Below are 26,521 nucleotides of genomic sequence, written 5' to 3'. Positions count from 1 at the left end.
GAGTCAAGCTATCTCACCCAAGGTGAGTATATAAATTTTTACTCCAGGAAGCTCACTTCACTTCAGTCCTGTCTCAAGAAACCATGTAATAATTCTTAAACCTAGGAAGAATTAGACAGGGAAAGAGATCTCCATGGTCCTCAATACCACATCTAATGGCTCTTGTGAGATGCAAACACGGTTGTTAGGAAGGTTCATTGATTATCTGTTGTAGTAAATTTGGTCAAACAAGAAACAGACTAGTGATGGAAGAATCATTCCTATTACTTGTAATTATCTTGAACTCAAAAAAAGTGAATATTTTGACTTTTACTATCATTTAGAAATATGATCAAGGACTGATCACTTTCTAGAGAATCAGATATTAAATTTGTTTGTAATTGTAGGGCATACATCATAATTTTGGATAACTGTATAATTTATCTATATATAAGATAAGTATGTATCTCCAAAGACTCATATTTTGAAACTTCTTTCAAAATTGTAGATCAGTGTAAACAGCTGAGTTTCTCAAACACTCTGATAATTACTGTCTTGCTCATGGACATACACACCTGGAATGATTAGAACTTCCTACCAAATAATGTTTAATTGTAATGGGTTACATTTACTTCTCTCTACCTATCTCTTCCTTCTTTTAAGGAATAGAGAAACCTCAAATAGGACTTGTATAGAAAAACCAAAGTATTTTTGCAGTGAACAAAGTCATCGAATAGATAATCTTATCCATAGTTTTGGTATAGCAATGAACTCTAGGTTACAAGATATATCAATATGGGAAATGTTTTTGGATGAGAGCATCTGAAAACCTGATGGATATTTTCTATAATCCACAATGAAAGATTCTCAGAAGATGAAAATAAAAAAAAGAAAAGACAATGATCAAATGCTAATAGCTTCAGAAATCAGTACAACTCTTCTCCTACAAGAGTCTCTTTGGCAATGAGGTTTACTTATAGATAATCTATGTAGGAGCTCCATGGTCCCCATAGGAGCCACACTATTAGCAACTCTATCATTCTCAAAAGACCACAGCTTCGTGATACAAGAGGGTAAGACCAGATGTAATTCAAGATAGTTGGATGTTTCCTTTTCTTCCATTGTTTGTCTAAGTATTTCGCACAGTGTAAAATAAGGGAAGGGTGTTAGTGTGTATCGTGACTATAGCTTCATAAAAACAAAAACCATGTTTACTGTTAGACAACCAGCACACTGCTAGGCACAAAATAAGTAATACATATTTATTTTAAAAATTAATTATAAAATGAATAAAAACAGATTTTGTGCTAGGATTTGAACAAGAAAAAGTTTATGCTATACTAATTACATATTTTAGAAAATTACATCAAGGATTTCTTATATCCTAGACACACATGCACAAAAATATATACACATACATTCATATATATATATATATATATAGACACACATATATACATATATATGTGGTGAAAATGTTAAAAACCTAAAAGTGAAGTTAATCTTAAAAGTGAAAAGTGCTCTGAAACTGTAGTATAAGAAAATAATTTTATAACACTAAAAATTTCTACAGCTTTGTTCAGATATGTTCTGAATTAAAAATAGCCTACTCTCTTTAAGTATTTAAAAGGAAAGACAGGCTGTGTAAGTGGCCCGAGTTGCAGAGAATTGATTACTACTTCTAATTTGAGCATTAACAAAAAAGAGAGTAGAAAATGCAGAGATTTGTATTATATAAACTCAGAGTAACTTTATTCTAGTCACAGAATATGTAACCAGATTTAAAAACATATATTTTTTGTGTTGAGAGAAAAGATGAAATAACGTGAATAAAACAAAATATTTTTTTAAATTTCCCTGAATTTTTTTTGCACCTCAAAGATATCCACATATTGAGTGTGAATTGAGCAACTCATAGCAAAATCAAGCAGCATAAAAGAGAAAGTTCAAAATTTAAATAACTACTTTCTGAATTATAATCAACAAATAAACATGTATTAAGGAATTCAACATGTATTGAGGATATTTAATTTTAAATTTCGCCAGATGCGGTGACTCAAGCCTGTAATCCCAGCACTTTGGGAGGCTGAGGCGGGTGGATCACGAGGTCAAGAGATCGAGACCATCCTGGTCAACATAGTGAAATCTCATCTCTACTAAAAATACAAAAAATTAGCTGGGCATGGTGGCGCGTGCCTGTAATCCCAGCTACTCAGGAGGCTGAGGCAGGAGAATTGCCTGAACCCAGGAGGTGGAGGTTGCGGTGAGCCAAGATAGCACCATTGCACTCCAGCCTGGGTAACAAGAGCGAAACTCCATCTCAAAAAAAATTTTTTTTAATTGCTTGAATTATATCTTAACACATATTTAATTTGGGATCATACAAATATATACATGGAATAACATGTATCTGTGATTAAATTTTTTATTTTGAAAAGGCAACTGAATTTTATATTGTTTTCTTTTTCTTTTATTTTCATGTTTTTATCCCTCAATGTTTGGTTTATGTACCAGAGTCAGATACTATATTTCACTTGATGACAATTACCTGAATTACAGGTAAAACACCTGGAATGACATCGTGTCTTTAAAATTTGCCTAAATAACCTTGTTAATAATATTAAATAACTAACAAAAATCTGATGGAAATATAGGGGTTAAATTTTTCTGGAGTTTAAAGAAATGAAAACAAACATTTATGAATTACTTATAGGGGGCTACATGATTACATTTAAGTTACAATAAGCCTATAAGACAAGTATTGTTATGTTCATTTCTCCACTAGGTACAGGCAGGTTTAAAGAGGCTGTGTAATATGCACAAAGTCACTTATTTATTCAGTGATTGAAATTGTTTGTCTGTGTTTCCACCCAAATCTCATATTGAGTTGCAGTTCTCGTAATTCCCACCTGTTGTGGGAGGGACCTGGTGGGAGATAACTGAATCATGGAGATGTTACCTCCATGCTCTTCTCATGATAGTGAATTCTCATGAGATCTGATGGTTTTATAAGGGTCTTTCTCCACCTTCACTCTGCACTTCTCCTTGCTGCCATAATGAGAAAGACATGCCTGCTTTCTTTTCCACCATGATTGTAAGTTATCTGAGGCTTCTCAAGCTCTGTGGAACTGTGAGTCAATTAAATCTCTTTCCTTTGTAAATTATCCAGCCTTGTATATCTTAGCAGCATGAAAATCAACTAATACAGTAAAGTGGTAATGCAGAGAGTAGGGCACTGCTGTAAAGATACCCAAAAATGTGGAGGCGATTTTGGAACTGAGTAACATGCAGATGTTGCAACAATTTGGAGGGCTCAGAAGAGGATAGCAAGATGTGGGAAAGTCAGGAACTTCTTAGAGACTTGTTGAATGGTCTTAACATGGACAATAAAGTCCACGCTAAGGCGGTCTCAGATGGAGATGAGGAACTTGTTGAGAACTGGAGCAAAAGTGATTCTTGCTGTGATTTAGCAAAGAGATTGGTGGGTTTTTGCACCTTCTCTAGAGATCTGTGGAACTTTGAACTTGAGAGAGATGATGATTCTTGGTATCAGAAATTTCCAAGCGGCAAAGTGTTCAAGAAGCAGAGCATAAAAGTTTGTAAAATTTGCAGCATAATGATGCAGTAGAAAGAAGAACCAATTTTCTGGGGAGAAATTCAAGCTGGCTGCAGAAATTTGCACAAGTAATGAGGAGCCAAATGTTAATCACCAAGGCAACAAGGAAAATGTTTCCAGGGCATGTCAGAGACCTAGGCATAGGCCTAGAAAGAAAAAATGGTCTTGTAATCCGGGCCCAGGACCTCCCTGCTATGTGTAGCATAGGGACCTGGTACCCAGTGTCCTAACTATTTCAGCTGTGGTCAAAAGGGGCCAAGGTATAGCTTAGGTCATCACTTCAGAGAGTGCAAGCTCCAAGCCTTGGCAACTTCCATGTGGGTGCTGAGCCTGCAGATGCAAGGAAGTCAAGAATCGAGGTTTGGCAATCTCCACCTAGATTAAGAGGATGTATGGAAATGCCAGGGTGTCTAGGCAGATGTTTGCTACAGGGGCAAAGCCCTCATGGAGAACCTCTGCTATGGTGATGTGAAAAAGAAATGTAAGGTTGGAGCCACCACACAGAGTCCCCACTGGGGTACTGCCTAGTGGAGCTGTGAGAAGAGGGCCACTGTCCTCCAATAATGGTAGATCCACTCACAGCTTGGACTGCTCCTGGAAAAGCTGCAGGCACTTAACACTGGTCTGTGAAGGCAGCAGGGATTGATGCTGAACCCTACAAAACCAGAGGGGTGAAACTGTCCAACGCCATGGGAGCCTACTCTTGCATCAGCATGCCCTGGATTTGAGACTTAGAGTCAAAGGAGATCATTTTGGAACTTTAAGGTTTAATGAATGCTCTATTGGATTTCTGACTTGCATGGGGCATGTTTTGGCCAATCTCTCCCATTTGGAATGGGTATATTTATCCAATGCCTTACCCACATTGTATCTAGTAAGTAATGAACTTGCTTTTGATTTTACAGGCTTATAGGTGGAAGGGTCTTGCCTTATCTCAGGTGAGACTTTGGACTTGGACTTTTGAGTTAATGCTGGGATGAATGAAGACTTTGGGGGACTTCTGAAAAGAGATTATCATGTTTTGAAATGTGAGGATATGAGATTTGGGAGGGATCAGGGATGGAATAAAATTGTTTGGCTATGTCTCCACCCAAATCTCATCTTGAATTGTAGTTTCCATAATCCTCAAATGTTATGGGAGGGACTTGGTGGGAAGTAATTGAATCATGGTGGTTACCTCCATGCTATTCTCATGATAGTGAGTGAGTTCTCAGGGTACCTGATGGTTTTATAAGGGGCTTTCCTCTGCTTTACTCTGGACTTCTCCTTGCTGCCACCGTGTGAAGAAGGGGATGCCTCCTTCCCCTTCTGCCATGATTGTAAGTTTCCTAAGGTCTCCTCAGCCCTAAGGAACTGTGAGTCAATTAAACCTCTTTTCTTAATTACCCAGTATCAGGTATGTGTTTTTAGCAGCATGAGAATGGATTAATATAGTGGTAGAACTGAAACTGAACCTCTGTTTCCTTGATTCTGAACTCTGCTTTTTTCTACAATTCAACAAGACATAGAACTATGTAAAAGCCACTTCATTTCCTTTGACATATAATAACTTTTTGTAAGATTTCTGCTTAAGGTTAAAAATCACTGCTGAATTGTCTTAGAAGAGTAAGACAAAATTAATTTTTTAAAAATGTGAAATACCTTCCTTTTATACCAATCCACATTAGAAGTATGGAGGTTAAAACAGATCAACACAATTTTAAAGATTCTCTCCGTACATTTTTTCCCCTTCTACTTATTCTACTGCCATTATCAAATGTCTCACAGTTGGATGACTGCTGAGGAAAATTAAGCTGGAAGGATTTAGTGAATCAAGAAATATGATGTCACTCAATTGGAAATAGAGGTTCATGTAACTCCATTTATCCTGGAATCCCTCTGCACATTGATTAAGTTTCTGTTTAGTAGGAACAAACAAATAAATAGAAATAGATTGGAGTTCAAAATCAAAGAAGCAGTAATGTTCAGGCAATTATATATGTTATATATTTCTATGTTATATAATATATACATTTATATTATGTATGCATATAATATAATGCCACAGTATTTCTGCTTCTTTGCCTTCGGTATGTACGCATATGTGTGTGTTGTTGTTGCTTCCCTCAACAGCCATAACTCTTCCTTTTGGAGACAGGAATACAAATTTATTTGGGAAATTACCTTTCTTCCCTTATTAGTCACATGATTTGGGTCTGACCTGATTCCATCTGCAGCTGTAAGAGATAGCTATGAACATTTTAAATATAATAAATGCATACCAAATTCTGGATAATGGCGATTAGTTACTAATGGGCATGTGATTTGGGTATTGAGACAATAGGAAAAATTGTCTGTGGCTTCTAGAAAAGAAATACTTTCCTCTATTAGACTCAATATAATACAAAGATATGAGGCTTTAGACTGCAGCAGCCATCTTGATAAACAGAGAATATTAGCTAGCAAGAAGCACAGAGAAAGACAGAACTGAAATCTACAAATACCTCTCTGTAATGATCCCATTTGATCATATGTGCCACACCAAAACTGAAGCAAATATTTTTGATATTTTGAGTTATGAGTTATATATACTGATATATATGATCATTTTTTGTTTCAGCCAGTTAGAGTGGTGTTTTATATCATGGGAGTTAAAAGTGTACTACTATAACTACAAAGGGCAGCAGATAATGAAGTATTTTTTACATGTTGGGCCCTGTTCCAGGTTTTATAATAAAGAGGAGAGTTATGGTCCTTTCCCTCATGGTGCTTACAGTTTAATAAAGAAGATAGAGAAGTACACTAACAATTAAATACGATGCCAATGTGTTAAGTGTATGACAAGGTTCTTCCCAAGGTGAAACACAAGCAATGTGGATGGGCACAAGTAAAATTGAGTCTAACCTGTGATTTTTTTCAGTCTTTTGGGAAATGTACTTGATCTTTATGACATATGAATAAAAAGCTAATACTAAGTCTTGTATTCCTGTAAGAACCATTTTCTTTTATAAGCCCTGTCTTTTCCATAGATGCAGTGAAAGCTACTTATTTAATTCATTAAAACCACTTCAGTTATTAGAAAAATTAAAAATAAAAGCTTTCTCTCTTAGTTAATGCATAACATTTTTATAGACTAGTGATTTTCAATCTTGACTACAGAATTTAATCAACTGAAAATCCTGATGACCAGGTCATGTCCATATACAAATAAAATTAGAATCTCTAAGAATGGTTCTAGGCATCAGCATATTTTTATTAATTCCCCAGGTAATTCCAATGCCAGGTAAAGACTGACAGCATTGTTATATTTAAGTGCTTCTTGAAATTTAATCGGCACACAAATCACTGGGAATTTGTTACAATGTAGAGTATGCTTGCATAGGTCTTGGATTGGGGTCTGAGAGTCTGCATTTCTAACCACTTCCCACATGATGCCAATATTACATTGAATAACAAAGTTTAAGCTAATGCTGTTCAATGGAAATATGATGTAATCACATATGTAATTTTAAGAAAGCATGAAAACAAAACAGGTAAAATTAATTTTACTAATATATTTAACAAATATATTTAGTTAAATACAACATACAATTAGTATGCAATAAATATAAACATATTTGTATTTAACTAAATATATTTAACTAAATATAGCCCAGAGAGTTACTAAATGAACAATAGGTAGCATATACAGCATGAATATGCTAGACAAATGGATGTTTCATGCCTAGGACAGGACAGATTCCATTACACTACCCAGAATGGCATTCAAATTAAAACTTATGAGTTGTTTATTTCTGGGATTTTCCACTGGATATTTTCAGACCATGTTAACCACAGGCAACTAAAACCACATATAGAACAACTGAGGATAAGGAGGGACTACTGTATTATCATTTAAAAATGCATTCCATTAAAATCATTAATGAAATAGTTTACATCATTTTATGTGTAAGACAGCAAATCTGTGCATATTTAATATTTACAACACATTTCAAATGGGACTATTCATACATGTAGGTAATGGTTACTCTATTGGATTACCACAGTTACAGATCATTAGATCCCATCCATGCACATTATGAAAACACCAAACTACCTTATACCAGTTTTCAAGGAAAATATAAAAGAATTGACTACTTACCAGTAAATTTCCAATTAAAATGACCATCAGGTAAAAAGAAATACACCAGGATTGGCCTGCGACCTGCATACAGTCCCACAAGGTCTCTATCCACTCTCCACAGATAATTCGGAACACATTCAGGAAGGAGTGGAAAAAGTCATGCATGTGCCAGCGTGGGAGTTGACAGTCTCTGTCTATGTGACAGACAAATTTTTCATAATTCTGACCAAACAGCCTCATGCCGAATGCAGCAGAAAAGAAGATGAACGTGAACAACAACAGGACCAAGTCTTTCAGGGCCACCCATGAGTTACTAAGAGACCACATTAAAATCTGGAACGTTGGCCAATACTTCCCCAACTTGAAAATTCTCAACTAACAGAACAATGTGAAAGCAAGAACAAGAAACAAATGACAAAACCTGATCAGTATTTATTACAATGTACAGCGTTATACACATAGACATATATAGCCTTTAAAAATTTAAGCATTATTAATAACAGCTACTGAACATTCATTTTATGTACAGTTCTTAATACATCTTCCATATATTCTATAATTTTGTATACTCAATCTATACATGTCCTCTTCTACTGATGTATTCATCAATTCCCATTAAACATTATACTTTTACAATTCCTCTTGCTTTATATTTTAATATCTGTTAGGATAAGATATTTGTTTTTGCTTTTCACAACATATTGAATATTTTCCCACATTTTTTTCCCATGTGTTGACATAAAAATGATATTGAAAGTCTTTCAGTATCCAAAGGATTCCAGTGGAGGGCCTATCGTGTATTTCCTTTTTAAAATAATGTATCAAAGACCAAATACAACATTCTAGGTTTAGTTTGAATAGTCCTTTTCCTTTCACTAGATATTTTTAAATTTCTGTTTATACAAAACAAGATTGCTTTAATACTTTTGGCCACTATATGATGGTAAATTTATATAAGCTACACTTTCCTGACACTTTCTTTTCAATTGTTGTTTGTTTGTTTGACAGAGTCTTTCTCTGACACCCAGATGGAAGTGCAGTAGCACTATCATGGTCCATTGCAACCTCCAACCCCTGGGCTCAAGTGATCCTCCTGCCTTAGCCTCCTGAGTAGCTAGGACTACAGACATGAACTACCACTATGACTATTTTTTGTTAAATTCTTTTAGAAAAGGAGTCTCACTATGCTGCCAAGGCTGGTTCCCAATTTCTGGCCTCGCTTACTGACTTTTTCTAGTGCACAATTATCTTTCTGGACTCAAAAGTAAGACCTTATATTTATCCCTGAAAAATTTAATCATCTTATATTCAGTCCATTACTAGCCTTTAAGATATTTTGATACTATCTTTTAGCACATATTTTTGCATTTGCCATTGTTATTTCATCCATAAATTTGGTGCCAATATCCTGTATATATTTCTCTTATTCATTAAAAAAGGTTATGAGTGAGGATTTAGACAGGACCTTCTTCACAGAACTGGAAAAAACTACCTTAAACTTCATATGGAACAAAAAAAGAGCCCAAATAGCCAAGGCAATCAAAAGCAAAAATAACAAAACTGGAGGCATCACACTATCTGATTTCAAACTATACTAAAAGGCTACAGTAATCAAAACAGCATGGTACTGGTACCAAAGCAGAGACATAGACCAATGGAGATGAACAGAGGCCTCAGAAGTAATGCCACATGCCTACAACCATCTGATCTTTGACAAACCTGACAAAAACAAAGGATTTCCTGTTTAATAAATAATGTTGGAAAAACTGGCTAGCCATGTGCAAAAAGCTGAAACTGGACCCCTTCCTTATACCTGATACAAAAATTAACTCCTGACGGATTAGAGATTTAAACATAAAACCTAACACCATAAAAACCCTAGAAGAAAACCTAGGCAATACCATCAGGACATAGACACAGGCAAGAACTTCATGGCTAAAACACAAAAAGCAATGGCAACAAAAGCCAACATAAATAAATGGGATATAATTAAACTTAAGAGCTTCTGCACAGCAAAAGAAACAATCATTAGAGTGAACTGGCAACCAACAGAATGGGAAAATATGTGTGCAAGCTACCCATCAGACAAAGGGCTAATATCCAGAACCTACAAAGAACTAAAACAAATATACAAGAAAAAAACAACCCATTCAAAAAGTGGGTGAAGAATATAAACAGACACTTTTCAAAAGAAGACATTTATGCAGCCAACAAACATGAAAAATTGTTCATCATCACTGGTCATTAGAGAAATTCAAATCAAAACCACATTGAGATACCATCTCATGCCAGTTAGAATGACAATCATCAAAAAATCTGGAGAAAATAGATGCTGGAGAGGATGTGAAGAAATAGGAATACTTTTACACTGTTGATGGGAGTGTAAGTTAGTTCAACCACTGTGGAACATTATAGAAGACGTGTGGAAATTCCTCAAGGATCTAGAAACAGAAATACCATTGGACCTAGCAATCCTATTGCTGGGTATGTACCCAAAGAATTATAAATCATTCTATCATAAAGACACACACACACATATGTTCATTGTGGCAATGTTTACAATGCCCAACCCAGATGTCCACCAACGATAGCCTGGATAAAGAAAATGTGGCACAAATGCGCTATGGAATACTATGTAGACATAAAAAAGGATGAGCTCATGTCCTTTGCAGGGACATAGATGAATCTGGAAACCATCATTCTCAGCAAACTGACACAAGAACAGAAAACCAAACACAACATGTTCTTCCTCATAAGTGGGTGTTGAACAATGAGAACACATAGACACAGGGAGGGGAACATCACACACCAGCGTCTCTTTGGGGGTGAGGTTTTAGGGGAGGGATAGCAGGAGGTGAGAGTTTGGAGAGGGATAACATTAGGAGAAATACATAATGTAGGTGATGGGGGATGGAGACAGCAAACCACCATGGCATGTGTATACCTATGTAACAATCCTTCAAGATCTGCACATGTAAAGTGAAAAAAAAAAAAGACAGGATTCTGAATGTGCTGCCCTCTAGGAAGTAACCATCAGAATAAGATCAAATGGACTTAACTGTTCTTAATTCCTTCTACATTCCTTCAACTTGTAGCCAGAATGTGATAATGTAAACTTATCTAAATCTTACCATTTAAATAAACATTATTCTAATAATATTATTCCTTTGTTTAATTTTCTGAGTCTCACCACTACCCTATCCTATAGACATACCCTACTATTGACCTAATAATTATCATAATAACGTTCTGCTGGCCTGACTGGTCTTCCTTGATATCTGACATTTAAAAATACTCACCTTATTTCAGCTTTTGGTGACATATTAGCATTCTACTTTGGAAACTCCTCCTTTTCCTGCTTTTCAAAATGTCCTCAGTTATCCTGACCTTGCTTCCTAAAACTGAATCTCAAATTTGCTGCATATATAGCATTATTTTCTTTAATGCTATGGTCAAATAACAGCATTGGAGACTGCTTACTCTTTCCTTGGCAACAGACTCTATATATGAATTAATTCATTTAATACTTCCAATGTCTCAACGAGATAGGTATTACTGTTGCCTCATTTTATGTCTACAGAAACTGAGATAAACTTTGATCAAATAAGAATTAGGTATTGAATTCTACTTACCATCCTGAATGATTGAAAAACAGCCAGTCCTTCAATATACGCTAAAAAAAGTTCTGCTAAACCAAGGAAGACTATTATGCTATCAAAAATGTTCCAACCTACTTGGAAATACCCATATGGATGCATTGCAATTATTTTTAAAATCATTTCTGCTGTGAAAATTCCAATGAAAACCTAAATTAAAACCAAACACATGGGTGAGAATATGACTCCAATAGCTGTATCAGCACCTTCACACACAAAATCTGTAACACACACTATTTACTTGTCACTGTCACGTTCTTCACAGCTCCTCTGTCAAGATCTGGTTAGTTATGGAGTCTGCATTATAAGAACAGACTCATATATTTTATTTAACAATCTAACATCAAATACTATATACAGAATCTTTTATTATTTTAATAAACTTCATCCTTGAGGAAAGCAAAAGAATATTTGAGAGTGAAGATCTTTCCATTTTGAATAGTTATTTTCAAGATATGGAGTATATGATGCAATATTTGATTTTTCAACCTCTGAAAAAACCTAGTGTAAACCTATGGAAATTGTCCTACTGTACTGGCGGAAATCACTAAATTACTCTTTTGGTTCAAATAAGTATATAATTTGAAACTGGTAGCCATTTGGCTGTTTGTATTAGTACCAAGCAACTAAACAACAAAAACAGTGAAAGCAAAGACATCTAAACAATATACATTTGCTTGAATATGACTTATTCTGAAACTCACAGAAATACGTTTTCTCTTTTGCATTGTATGTGAAAAAGGACAGGTGAATTTCAAAAATACCATGCTAAAATGATAATTTCTAATCCTGGGCAAAGATACATGGTTAGAACAGACAGGGTCAACTGTCATTTTAATCAGAATTAAGAATTCAGGTGAGAGGTGCTTGTTATTTCACCTCTTCCCTATTCTGATCTATGAGCTAATGGTACCAAGAGACTGTATACTTGGGAAGGAAGTGGCAATAAATAATTTCCATGTAATGCAACTGCTAAGCAGGTGGCTAGGAACCTCAAATTAAAATTGGAAAATTTTAAATTCTAGCTGTAAAACTATTTAATGATAATATTTACAAAGTAGGGGTTGGAGAGATAAAACATAAACATAATGAGTCATTCAATAATTATGCATATTGCAACATATTGGAGTTACAGAATAAAATAACGGGAATAATGATGAACAAAGAAAAGTTCAATGATAAATATGAAACTACAAGTGAAAATAATATGCAATGAGAGTCTTACCAGGTTTCCAGTGCTGAGAAGATTGCTAGTTTGTTCACTCATTGGATAATGCTCCAAGGCCAAAAAGCTTACGTTTAAAATTATGCATATGAAAAGGAAAAGATCAGTGAATGGTGCTGTTATAATCCTATGGACAAATTCTTTCAATTTTAACCAACAGGGAGAACAATTCCAGATCAAGAATGTTTCAGCAAACTTATACCAACATAATGGGCATATCTTCTTGGATTTTTCAAGTTCTGAAAAGAAAGAATAGAAGTTAAATATTCCAGCCAGGTGCAGTGGCTCATGCCAGTAATCCCAGCGCTTTGGCAAGCAGAGGCAACTTTAGCATGCAAAGGGAGATTTGAAGCTAGAATTCTGATAAGGAATTCAAAAACAGAAATATTCTACCCTAATAAAAACCTGAATAAAGAGAAACTCTCTCTTGGGCAACCTGCTTTCTCAGCATGAGGAAGCTTTCTCTCTCTCATTCTTCTTTTTTGTCTGTTAAACTTTTGGCTCCTTTACCCATTCCACATGTGTGTCCATGTCATTAATCATCTCAGCGCAAGACAACTCACCACAGCCTTGCATTCCTGGGATGAAACTGACTTGATCCTGGTGAATAAGCTTTTGGATGTGCTGCTGGATTCAACAAAAACAAGCAATGGGGAAAGGATTCCCTATTTAATAAATGGTGCTTGGAAAACTGGCTAGCCATAGGCAGAAAAGTGAAACTGGATCCCTTCCATACACCTTATACAAAAATTAACTCAAGATGGAATTTGACTTAAATGTGAAACCTAAAACCATAAAATCCCTAGAAGAAAACCTAGGCAATATCATTCAGGATATAGGCATGGGCAAATGTTTCATGACTAAAACACCAAAAGCAATTGTAACCAAATCCAAAATTGACAAATGGGATCTAATTAAACTAAAGAGCTTCTGCGCAGCAAAAGAAACTATCATCAGAGTGAATAGGCAACCAACAGAATGGGAGAATATTCTTGCAATCTATCCATCTGGCAAAGGTCTAATGTCAAGAATCTGTATACAAGGAACTTAAACAAATTTACAAGAAAAAAACAACCCCATCAAAAAGTGGAAGAAGGATATGAACAGACACTTCTCAAAAGAAGACATTTATGCTGCCAACAGACATATGAAAAAATGCTCATCATCACTGGTCATTAGAGAAATGCAGATCAAAACCACATAGAGATACCATCTCACAAGGTAAGAAAATGATCTTTTTAATGGCGATCATTAAAATGTCAGGAAACAACAGATGCTGGCAAGAATGTGGAGAAACAGGATGCTTTCACACTGTTGGTGGGAATGTAAATTAGTTCAAGCAATTTGGAAGACAGTGTGGTGATTCCTCAAGGATCTAGAAGCAGGAATACCATTTGACTCAGCAATCTCATTACTAGGTATATAGCCAAGGGATTATGAATCACTCTACCATAAAGATACATGCACACATATGTTCACTGCAGCACTGTTCACAATAGCAAAGACTTGGAATCGACCCAAATGCCCATCAACGATAGACTGGATAAAGAAAATGTGGTTCATATGCACCATGGATTACTATGCAGCCATAAAAAAATAGAATGAATTCATGTCCTTTGCAGGAACATGGATGAAGCTGGAACCATCATTCTCAACAAACTAAAACAGGAACAGGAAACCAAACATCACATATTCTTACTCATGGGTGGGAATTGAACAATGAGAACATCTGGAAGCAGGGAGAGGAGCATCAGACACCTGGGTCCTGTCAAGGCATGGGAGGAAGGGGGAGGGAGAGGACTGGGACAAGGGAGTAATGCATGTGGGGCTTAAGACCTGGATGATGGGTTGATAAGTGCAGCAGATCACCATGGTACATGTATACGTATGTAGGAAACCTGCACATTCTGCTCATGTATCCCAGAACTTAAAGTCTAATTAAATAAAAAATAAACTGTGGGTGAAAAAAAAAAGGTGAATGAAGTAAATTTCCTCTATTGTGTTCATGTTTGGTTAAGTTAGACGAAAGAAAATAAAGCAAATTGCATATTAGAAGAAAAATATAGGGGCATCTCTCAAGAAAAAAATATGAGAACATTGTGACTTACAATGTCTTGATTTACATGCTTTATGAATTAATGCCTTTTGATATTGTACATGATAATTTTTGGCTACATATAAAAATATAGAGATAAGTCTAGAAAGAACCTTGAGATATTAATGTTATATACCACAATCTTTATATTTAGTCAGAAGTTAATACTTCAATATGTTTTTAATGTTAAAGAAAATTACTTGGTGCTCTTCGATCACTTTTTCCGATGTTTAAAACACCATGATTCTGAAATTTTTATGCATGGTTTATCCTAATATGCTCAAATATTCCTTAAATTTTTGTTATTACCATCTAAGATTCTGAAGAAATTGCTGAATTTCTTTAAAAGTGAATTTTACGAGTAGTACATTCCATAGTGAGTGTTTAACTATTTAGTACTTTACCTTCCTTATGTCTGAGAGTAGCATCTTCCAACACATCCAACGATGTGTCCGTGGATGCTGGTGACCTTTTCTTCATTTCTATTTGTATGGCCTTGGCCTGAAAAGGAATTTCATGGTTTAATATTTGCTTCCTCTCTTTGCAGGTCCAAAACTATAAGAAGGTGTACAGCCTTGCTAAAAATGCCAGTTATTCTCCACGAGCCTTTCATTTTTATTAAGTTGATAGATAATCATTGTACCTATCTGGGGGGTGTATGTGGTATTTTCACACATGCACACAATGTACAATGATCAAGTCAGGTTAATTGGAATACATATTATCTGAAACATTTATCTTTTCTTTATATCAATAACATTCCAATTCTTCTCCTATAGCTCTTAACTATATAATAAATTGTTAACTAGACTCACCCTACCATAGTATTGAATACTAGACTTTATTCCTCCTATTTAACCATATTTTTGTACCCATTAGCTAACCTCTCTTCATATCCTCTCATACATACTCTTTGCAGCCCCTGATAACCACCAACAAACTATTTACTTCTGTAAGATACATGTTTTTAGCTCCCACGTATGACTGAAAACACATGAAGTTGGTCTTTCTATGCCTAGCTTATTTCACTTCACATAACTTCAAGTTTCATCCATGTTGCTGCAAATGACAAGGCTTTATTCTTTTTGATGGCTGAATACTATTTCATTGTGTATATACCACATTTTCCTTATCTATCCTCGGCTGTTGTGAATAGTACTGCAGTAAACACAGGAGTGCAGATATTTCTTCAATATGTTGCCTTTCTTTCTCGAGTACACACTCTGCAGTGGGATCCCTGGAACATATGGTAGCTCTATTTCTAGTTTTCTGAGGAGCCTCCATACTCTCTCCATAGTAGCTGTGCTAATTTACATTCCCACTAATACTATTCCAGAAGCATTTTTGGGTTCTATCACTTGCTAATCATTATACTCTATGCAGTATTAAACTGATTTACAAATTCTTAAAATTAAATAAAATTTTATACAGTGAGGTTTGAGGCTAAATATAAAAAGACTAAAGACCAGATTGTGATATGATCCATATTTGACAAATAATTCAGTACATAGTTTAGGATTACTGTAAAATATTTTATCAGGAAACATACTACTAAGTAATAAGAAAGTATTTTCCTAACATCTTAAATTTTATTAGGATATTTTAACTTTATAACTTTGTAAATGCTCTTGATAAAATAAAAAATTATTTGGCATTGTGATAAAATAAGTCTTGAAGAATAACAAGCAATGGAATGTATTTAAAAGGGTTATCTTAGATGATGTATAATATTAAATGAGTAGGACAGACATAATTCTGTAAGGAAATTCCTTCTTTCTGTTTATAATGTCTGCTGAATAATGGTTTTAAGAGATCTTCAGCTATACTGATCTTGCATTGGTAAGGTACTTAAAACTCCTAGGCTTTGAAGTAGATATTACAAGTTCTGTGCATTCATAACTTTGAGGAGTATGGCCATAGATATTTCTAGTGATCAGATGTAAAACCATATTTGAATTTAAATTTTAAGGACCAGACAATGGGTGGATGATATTACACTATACTGATCCCCAACTGTTTTTACATTTGACTCATGCAAAGTATGAAAATGTTTCTATATTTGTTAACTTGGGGTAAATAGGTAAAGACTGCTCTTGAATAAAGTTAACTGACATAGGGTCTGCCACTGCCCAGCACTGACGGAGTTAATTGTTGAGGCTTGCCAATAACCCAACCCGACATTCTGGTTGGCCAGTTCTGCTGTGGTATATCTGAAGTGACATAATAGTTACCATGGAAATCATGGTATTATCTCACTGTCAGTCAAGTCCCCTGTAAATTCACATATACTAAAGCTAGAGGAGGATAAAGCCAATTATACTGCATGCTGGGTTCATCAGACCAATAACAGACTGCAGGTCTACAGAGCTCCAGTCCCTCTTTTTTCTTCCAGTGGGTAAAGGACATGAACAGACACTTCCCAAAAGAAGGCATACTGCAGTCAACAAATATATGATAAAATGCTCAACCTCAGTAATCACTAGAAAAATTAAAGTCAAAACCAGAATAAGAAATCATCTCACACCCATCAGAAGGGCTATTACTAAAAAGATAAAAAATAATAATAACAGATGTTGGTGAGTTGTGGAGAAATGGGAATGCTTGTACACTGCTGGTAGGAATGTAACTTCAGCCACTGTGGAAAGCAATTTGGAGATTTCTCAGATAACTTAAAACAGAGTTACCATTAGACCCAGCCGGCCCAATCCTGAGTATATACCCAAAGGAATATAAATTATTCTACCAAAAAGACATATTCACTTGTATGTTCATCACAGCACTATTCACAACAGCAAGGACATGGAATCAACCTAGATGCCCATAAACAGTAGACTAAGTAAAGAAAGTGTAGTACCCTGGAATACTATGCCACTATAAAAAAGAACAAAATCATATCCTTTGCAGCTGGATGAACATGGATGCAGCTGGAGGCCATTATCCTAAGCCAGTTAATGCAGAAACAGAAAACCAAATACCATAAATTCTCACTTACAAGTGCAGCTAAACTTTGTGTACACACGGACAGTACAATGGGAAAAACAGATACCAGCCACTGGGGACTACTAGAGGGGAAAGGCAGGGGGCAGGTGAGGGTTGAAGGACTATCTATCAGGCACTACGCTCACTACTTGGGTGACGGGACCACTCGTACACCAAACTTCAGTGACATGCAATTTGCCCATGTAACAAACCTGCCCATGTACCCCCAAATCTAAAATAAAACTTGACCAAAAAAAAGAAATTAAAAAGAACAACAACAGTAAGCTAAAAGTTCAGGATGTGGATGGGCACAGCCTGTAATCCCAGAACTTTGGGAGGCCAAGGCGGGCAGATCACTTGAGGTCAGGAGTTTGAGATCAGCCTGGCCAACATGGTGAAACCCTGTCTCTACTAAAAATCCAAAAATTAGCCAGACGTGGTAGCACACGCCTGTAATCCCAGTTACTAGGGAGGCTAAGGCAGGAGAATTACTTGAACCCAGTGGGCGGAGGTTGCAGAGAGTGGAGATCATGCCACCACACTCCAGACTGGGAAACAGTGAGACTGGGTCTAAAAAATAAAATAAAAAAGGCTGGTGCAGTGGCTCACACCTGCAATTCCAGCACTGTGAGATCCCGAGTGCTGGAATCCTCAAGATCGAAACCATCATGGCCAAAATGGTGAGACTCCATCTCTACAAAAATACAAAATTAGCCAGGTGTGGTGGTGCACACCTGTAATCCCAGCTACTTGGGAGTCTGAGGCAGGAGAATGGTTTGAACTCAGGAGGTGGAGGTTGCAGTGAGCCAAGAACATGCCACTGCACTCCAGCCTGGCGACAGAGAGAGACTCTGTCTCAAAAAAGTTCAGGATGTAAGGTTAGAGTTTTTGTTTAAACTATTCTTATTCCAGAAACTATTTTTAGCTGAAGTGTAAGATTATATAAAATGTAAGTTAAAATTTACGCAATTCAAAATTTTCATGAGATTAGAAGTAATTATTATGTCATTAAGATCTGACAGTGAGTTACCATATGTATATCTCATAAAGATGATACTGTGTGGCATAGTGAATATTATCCTTGAGTATGTCCTTAATGGAGAGGAATTAATTACTCTTTATAGAGCTATTTCGGTTAGGAACAATATTTGATGAAACTACATTAAGAAGCAATTCAGTAAAGATAACTCTGCAGGGTGGAGAATGGGGCATAAAGTAGGTGGTAACAATGTCGTTGCTGATGTAGTCAGTGCTCAATTCTCTACTAATTTGGCTTCAACTATGGATATATTTTAGAATATAAAATTAATGAACCTTGTGTCTGTCTTGTAATATATTTACCTTGATCGAGCTTCTTATAAATGTTAAATTAATGTCCACATATTGGCCAAATACTAAGGATATAGCTATTTTACAATGAAAATTGAGAGGATTGTTACTCAACACCCTTCCTCTATTGGCTATTTAAGAGCTAATAAGGTCATATGCCTGAACTTCTGACAATCCAATATTAAAAATTAAACTGGGAAAGGAGGCTAGGACTCTTCTTCCTCAAACTAGTTTAAATATTTTTTGGAGGGAAGGCACTAAAAAGGAAAGACTTAGTCACATCTCTCGCATTTACCTATGAATATCTGACAAGTTCATCTCGGACTCAGAGTTACTCTCCTGTAGCCATGCTGGTCTTTTTAATTCTCTGACTCACCCTGCCCACTCCCTGTATTTAGCCTGGACACATTCTTCACATCTCAGCTCAAGTGTCAGTTTCTCATAGAAACCTTTTCTGACTCAGAGAATCCTTTATAAAAGGCCCTCAAAATCCTTTATAAAAGGCCCATGTCTCTCAGCTTTGTTCCACTTGCCCATTTTCTTTTATTTATTAAAGTAGAGAATAATAGAGTGAACCACCAAGTAGTCAAAATCCAGCTTCAACAATTACTAACATTCCATTCTTCCTTTATCATTTATTTTTTGCTCTACTTATTTTCTGAAATATTTATTTTAAATAAATTTTCAGGGATAAAAATTGACGTCACATTTTTCAGATAAAATATTAAAACTATAAATCACAACACCATGATCACAATTAGCAAAATTAGTAATTCCTTAATACTAGCCAATACCCAATTCATTGTTCAAAAACATCATTATAGTTGATTTAGTCTAATCAAAATATAAACAAGGCCCACACATTTTATTCACTTGGCAGTTTTATCAATTATCTTGTAATTTTATGTTTTCCATAATTTTCCATAACATAATTTATTTTTCAAAGATAAATTACTTTAAAGTCACATTCTTGATTTGTCAGATTATATTATTTCAATGTAATTTAATGTATTCCTCTCTCTCATAGTCTCCAGAAAAAAAAGCAATCAGATGAAAATGCTTATTAGAGTTAGCTCGGATTTTGAGAAGAATATATCGTATCTGGTATTTTGTGTTTCCTATTTCATAACAGCAAAAAACACATAATTTATTGTCCTTGAGATGCAATTTAGTGTTTATGATAATTTGATAGCCTATCCATTAGGCCATTAGCTTCATGAAGATAGACATTACATTTGTATTTATTAAAAGTCTTTATCTTCAGTGCTTTGTACAGTTGTCAATCAACATTTTAACTAGTTACAGAGATGAATTATGACTGTCATTTTAAATGTGGCAAATGTTTTTTAATATTTGTATAATTATCTTCCTGAGGTGCTGCCAGTAGTTGACAATCATAAGAAAGTTTCACCTGCAAACCATGTGACCAATAGAATGATACAGTTTCAGCACTGAACCTCCAGAACAAGGAAGTAAAGTGGTAAATCATGGATTCTCTTCTTCAACATTATGAAATCAGACCTCAGTGAGTATAGGTCAATCTCTGCAGCTGGAACTCCTCAATGAGGATTAAACTTGAGAATTCATCATGGTACTTAACATATGTCTGGTGCATAGTTGATGCTTAATAAACATTTTATGTGACTGCTATCATCATTTTTATTATTATTTCAATTATCCCTAAATATAGTCAAAGACAAGAATTTTATGTTGCTGGGTGTTTCTCTATTGGAACAGCGATACCTTCTTGTGCTCTCTATAATTAGCAACTGATTATTAACTTTATAACCAATGAATTAAATTTTTATAGGATAATGCTATTAAACATTTTTAATATCTTGTTTAATATTATGGCTAGTTCTACATTTCCCACTTTGGAAACTGAACCTCAAATTTTCTTTTTCTTTCTTTCTTTTTTTTTTGAGACGGAGTTTCTCTCTTGTTACCCAGGCTGGAGTGCAATGGCACCATCTCAGCTCACCACAATCTCCGCCTCCTGGGTTCAGGCAATTCTCCTCCCTCAGCCTCCTGAGTAGTTGGGATTACAGGCATGCGCCATCATGCCCAGCTAATTTTTTGTATTTTTAGTAGAGACGGGGTTTCACCATGTTGACCATGATGGTCTCTATCTCTTAACCTCATGATCCACCCGCCTCGGCCTCCCAAAGTGCTGGAATTACAGGCTTGAGCCACCGCGCCCGGCCTCTCAAATTTTCTTATATGAAATACTGAGATAATTCCAATACCTCAAAGGCTTGTTGCAGTAGAAAGGTAACAATGTATGTAAAACATTTAGCATCAAGTCTGGCACATAGTAAATAAACAATGCATGTTGCATAATATTAATGTTATTACATTGTTACGAGATAATTTATTTCTAAAATGTGACTTTATTCAATCTGATATTTTTTCCATAAAAATCAAGTGTTCTTAATATAGATTGGGAGTTTGATAATTTCTGTAAAAGCCACCTTTAACATGATGTATAATATTGACATGTCATAATAATTTTATTAATATTCTTCATAACATTTTTTCAGTTGCTTAGTATAGTGTAAGCACTGCTTGGTGCTTTACATGCATTTATTTCATTTGGACCTCACTATAACCCATAGGACAGGTTATGGGTTATATACATTTTACAGGTAAAAGAGCTGAGGTGTAGAAAAGCTAACAGACTTGGCAAATATCATTCATCTATTAAGTAGCTAAATTGGGCTGAAATCCACATTTACCTGACTACAGAGCTATGCTTTTAGCTAATATGACCTACAACTTTCCTATAATCTGAGAATATGTAGTTCTAAGCAATCTCCCAGCTATTCCATCGGAATTGGCATCTAACTAGCCTGCAAGCAGATCAGTGATCTGTAGTGTCCTCAATATGTTCCATTTGACATCATTTTTTTTTAGTTTTTGTATTTATAAATAAAAGAGGAAAAAATCTTGTAAAAATAGTCTATATTCTTACTTCCCAGAAAATTCTGCATGATAAAATGTTCTAGGACTCTTTTAGGAAAAGAAATTGGTTATAATTTAAAATGTTAATAAAAATCAGAAATGCTTTATGTGATCCAGAGCAGAAAAATGAATGGAAATATTATAAAACTGGGAAATATCCAAGTTCTTCCTAAGCAGTTAATAAAACATTTCATCTGGGATCAGAGAAGTATTTTTACATTCTTGAATACAATTGAGTGCAGCCATAAGCCCTTAAGATTGTGAAATGCCACTTCAGAACAAATTACACATTCAACATGTCATTCAAACTCTAATCACTCAGTCTGAAGGACCCTGGATTCATTTATTAGAAACAGAAAGCTTTTGAAATTTGTTTTTCTGTGACTTACTCATGGGTGATATAATGGGAATACTCAATAGCCTTTTTTATACATGTTTTCTTCACTCGGTCCACAATTGCTTCTTGTTCAATGGTATGCATGTTATAGACACAAGTGGCTATCCAGTCATTCAGTATGATCTCACATCATGTTGTTCAGATCCCACTTTTTGGTACAATAACTTTCTAAAGCTCCTTCACTGGTGATGACTTAATAAAAGGGTTATAAACAGGAAAGTAACCATTTCCCTCTTTGACATAGTAGGGGACTTTGGCATTAATGTACCTTACTATATATTCCACTTCATGGCAGAGTTTATCTCGGCCCTTTACTTTTCCCTCTTTTTATCCTGTTTATATGAGAGGGTTCTGGTCATGGCTGCTCTCTCTTTTTTGTTCTCTGGCTCAATCTGGATTTTTTTTCCCATTTACCAGAAGGGTAGTTCAAGGAAGAGATGTGAGATTGCTAGGTCCTGAGGAATATAAGAAAGCTACTTCTGGTTGCTTTCCTCCCTCTGGTTCTTTCTTTAAGCACACTTATGGCACAGTTTATATTTTTAAAGACAATTTTCCAAAACTTCCTTAATGCTACTTCTGTCAATAATTTCAAATTAATAGACCAAATTTTTTGCTCTGAGGCCAAAGAATCTAAAAAAAAAATTAAAGCATAACACTAAGATAATTGAAAATTATGGTAAAACATTATTAGGTTTTTAATCTGGTTCTAATTATTTCAGGAATAAAATAATTCCTTGTATTATGATACATAGTGCATTTCCTCTGGAAAGAACTAGAAGGCCAATAAAGTAATTTTATTTCTGTCTACAACTTCAGTACTGTACTTTTATCCATCTCTTTAGTACTTTCTAATTTCTAAATTATGGAAGGTTCTGTCACTTTGCGTTACAACCAGACATTTTTCAAAGTCAATTTTGATGAGCTGTCTGAAGTCATTTTAAATTAATAAGCTATACTTGTATTAAGAAAAGTCAAGTTCTAAAAACCCAACATAGCCATAGTTTATAAGCAGTAGAAATAGACATTTTGGAACAAAAACAACTGTATATGTTAGATAAATTTAAAGGTAGCAGTCACTCTTGCTACGGGGCATTAAGGAAGGAACGTTATGTAGCAAAAGCAAGCTCTCTTATTGAAATATTTTTTGATCTGATTAGGTACCACATACAAATATAAACAGATATTGGAAGACAATGTATTTCAAGACCTTAAAAAGACACCTCTAGCACTGTGATTCTCAGAGCATTTTAAAATAATGAAACCATGTCCTTTGCAGCAACAGGTATGCAGCTGGAGGCCATTATCCTAAGTGAATTAACACAGGAACAGAAAACTAAATACTGCATGTTGTCACTTACTAAGCAGGGGCTTGTCACTGGATACACATGGACCTAATGATGGGAACAGCAAACCTGGAGACTACTAGAGGGGGAAGACAGGGAAGAGGGCAAGAGCTGAAAAACTGCTTGCTGAGTACCATGCGCACTACCCGGGTGACGAGATCATTTGTACCCCAAGCCTCACTGTCATACAATATACCCATGTAACAAATCTAAAAGGTGAAATTTTGAGATATGTTTCATAAAAACCTAGTTTATTGAGTGTTTTTATCATGCAGGGGTATTCAATTTTATTGAAGGCCTTTGCTGCATCTATTGAGGTTATCATGCGGTTTTTTTCATTGGTTCAGTTTATGTGATAGATTATCTTTACTGATTCACATATATTGAACCAGCCTTGCATCCCAAGGATGAACCTGACCTGATCATGGTGGATAAACTTTTTAATATGCTGCTAGATTCGGTTTGCCAATATTGTTAAACTAGATAAAGAAAATGTGGCACATATACACCATGGGATACTATGCAGCTATAAAAAGAATGAGTTCATGTCCTTTGCAGGGACATGGATGAAGCTGGAAACCATCATTCTCAGCAAACTAATACCGGAACAGAAAACCAAACACCACATGTTCTCACTAATAAGTGTGGTTTGAACAATTAGAACACATGGGCACAGGGAGGGGAACATCACACGCTGGGACCGGTTGGCAGGGTAGGGGTAAGAGAAGGGATAGCATTAGGAGAAATACCTAATGTAGATGCCGGGTTGATGGATGCAGCAAACCACCATGGTGCATGTATACCTATGTAACAAACCTGCATGTTCTGCACATGTATCCCAGGACTTAAAGTATAATAATTAAAAAAAGATGCTCTAATAAAACAACTATTTAAAATTCAAAAAAGTTGAAATTATAAAAAATTTAAAACTGCATAGAAAAATAAAGAACACCACCATCACTAAGAAAAGGAACTAAAACCCAAACAAACAAATCTCCTAAGTGTGGTAGATTATTTGCAAACATGGCCACAAATTTCCTTAGGAAGTCCCTTTCCAACTTAACTCTAACCTTGGCCATGTTACTTACTTCGCCCACTGGACAATAACAAATGTGACACAAGCAGAGCCTTAAGGCACCTGGCATTGGTGCTAACTCCCCTGCTGTTTTTTGGAATCTCTGACCACCATGAGACCAGTGATGAACTGTCTCAGCTGAACCTAAGCCATAGAGTCATGAGCAAATAATAATGAATCAGTAACATAGAACCAACAACAAATAAATGATTGCTGTTTCAAGACAAGAAAAGGAAAAAGTTATACCTCAGCTGTTTCATTTCCTCCTTGGAGTTCTTTTCCAGTCTTTTGAAATTTTGGTTCAGTCTTAGTTGTTTCACCAACTCTCTGCTTTTCTTCTTCATGAGCCATGGCAAGTATGCCTAAGAACAAACTTGCCATATAAAAGGAAAACCAAAAACTTACCACAACAAAAAATATCATGTAGACCTTTCCAGAAGCATAAAGTATCTAAGGAAAGGTAGAAAGTAAAACAAAAGGGTAAAATGTTATTTATCTTCCTGTATTCTCCTATTCTAAGATAAAAGGTGAAACTTTGTTAGGAAAATAATTTAATCATAAATGCAATGTAATCACAAGACAGTTTAAAGACTGGCTCCACCAGAAGAAATAAATGAAAAGCTTTTCAACTTGAAGCATGCATGTAAGCTATAAAATATATGCTGTGAAACCCAGGGAAACTTAGTAACTCAATTAACTTAGGGTATTCGATTTTTATGTCTACATTGATAGAGAAAACATATTTGAAAGAATTGTCATCTCTCAATATAGAAGCTGGACAGCCTTAACATGGAAAGTTATTTTATTTGCAGTAGAATCTTTAAATACATGAAATTTAATGAAGGCAGATAATGGTTGGAGATTATATTCTTCTGATTACTACTTTATGGAAAAATCACAGCAAAGTGAAAAATTAGTCTTTACAAGGAATGGGGGAGCATTGCCTGTCAGAGTATCTGCTTTGGTGAAAACTTTTAGACAAGATACATGGGGAAGCCATATAATCCATTTACATGAAGGCATTACAGTGGGTGACATTTATGGATAGCAGAATGCATTTTAGATTGCCAAACTGACTAGCTTTTATTTCATAATAATTGCCTAAGACAGATCAGAAAGTTTAATTTTAAAAAATTTAAAAAATTGTAAGAATATTACAAATATAAAACATTATCCATTGATTTTACCTCATTGATCGAAAGATGATGAAATCATCTAAGCAACACATGACTGTTTATATAGCATTTACGTTGTATTAGGTATTATGAGTAACCTAGGCATAATTTAAAGTATGCAGGAAACAATTTAACGTATATAGGAATTATGTAGGTTATATGCAAATACTATGCCATTTTACATAAGGAACTTGAGCATTCATGGATTTTAGTATCCACCAGAGATCCTGGAACTGATCCCCCATGGATTCTGAAGGACAACTATACTTTATGTTTATTATCTTATTCAACACTATTTTCAATATCAGTTTCAGAAGGCAAATGAAAATTGGATAGGAAAAAAAGATCTCACAGCCTACGAGAGAATCTAAATTCGGAACTTTTGCTTTTTCCACTATATGATGCTAGTGGAGGATAAAAGCCTATGCTCTTGTTAGCATAAAAATAGTACATAATTTCTAGTTTTATTACATTTTAGCTTGAAACAGGAGCTGTACTTAGGAATTTCTCCTAATGCCATCCCTCCCCTTGCTTCCACTCACAGACAGGTCCACATGGGCACAGGGAGGGGAACATCACACAGCAGGGC

The 26,521-nt window shown here is 35.3% G+C and overlaps 1 protein-coding gene across 3 annotated transcripts in view; it reads right to left on the bottom strand.

The window, feature by feature from the left end:
• The window catches only part of SCN7A (sodium voltage-gated channel alpha subunit 7), a 97,691-nt gene that overhangs the window by 32,557 nt on the left and 38,613 nt on the right, over positions 1–26,521 (bottom strand). For all 3 annotated transcript variants that reach the window (XM_054257579.2, XM_054257578.2, XM_078327457.1), the window contains 5 exons: positions 25,004–25,207; positions 15,078–15,174; positions 12,579–12,817; positions 11,330–11,503; positions 7,716–8,072 (listed from right to left, as the gene is read on the bottom strand). In XM_054257579.2, the coding sequence (XP_054113554.2) occupies positions 7,716–8,072; positions 11,330–11,503; positions 12,579–12,817; positions 15,078–15,174; positions 25,004–25,207 (1,071 nt within the window). The remainder of the gene's footprint in view (positions 1–7,715; positions 8,073–11,329; positions 11,504–12,578; positions 12,818–15,077; positions 15,175–25,003; positions 25,208–26,521) is intronic.

The sequence above is a fragment of the Callithrix jacchus genome, chromosome 6, assembly GCF_049354715.1.
Source record: "Callithrix jacchus isolate 240 chromosome 6, calJac240_pri, whole genome shotgun sequence".
NCBI classification, from domain to species: Eukaryota; Metazoa; Chordata; class Mammalia; order Primates; family Cebidae; genus Callithrix; species Callithrix jacchus.
This window is presented reverse-complemented; position numbering and strand designations above follow the sequence as displayed.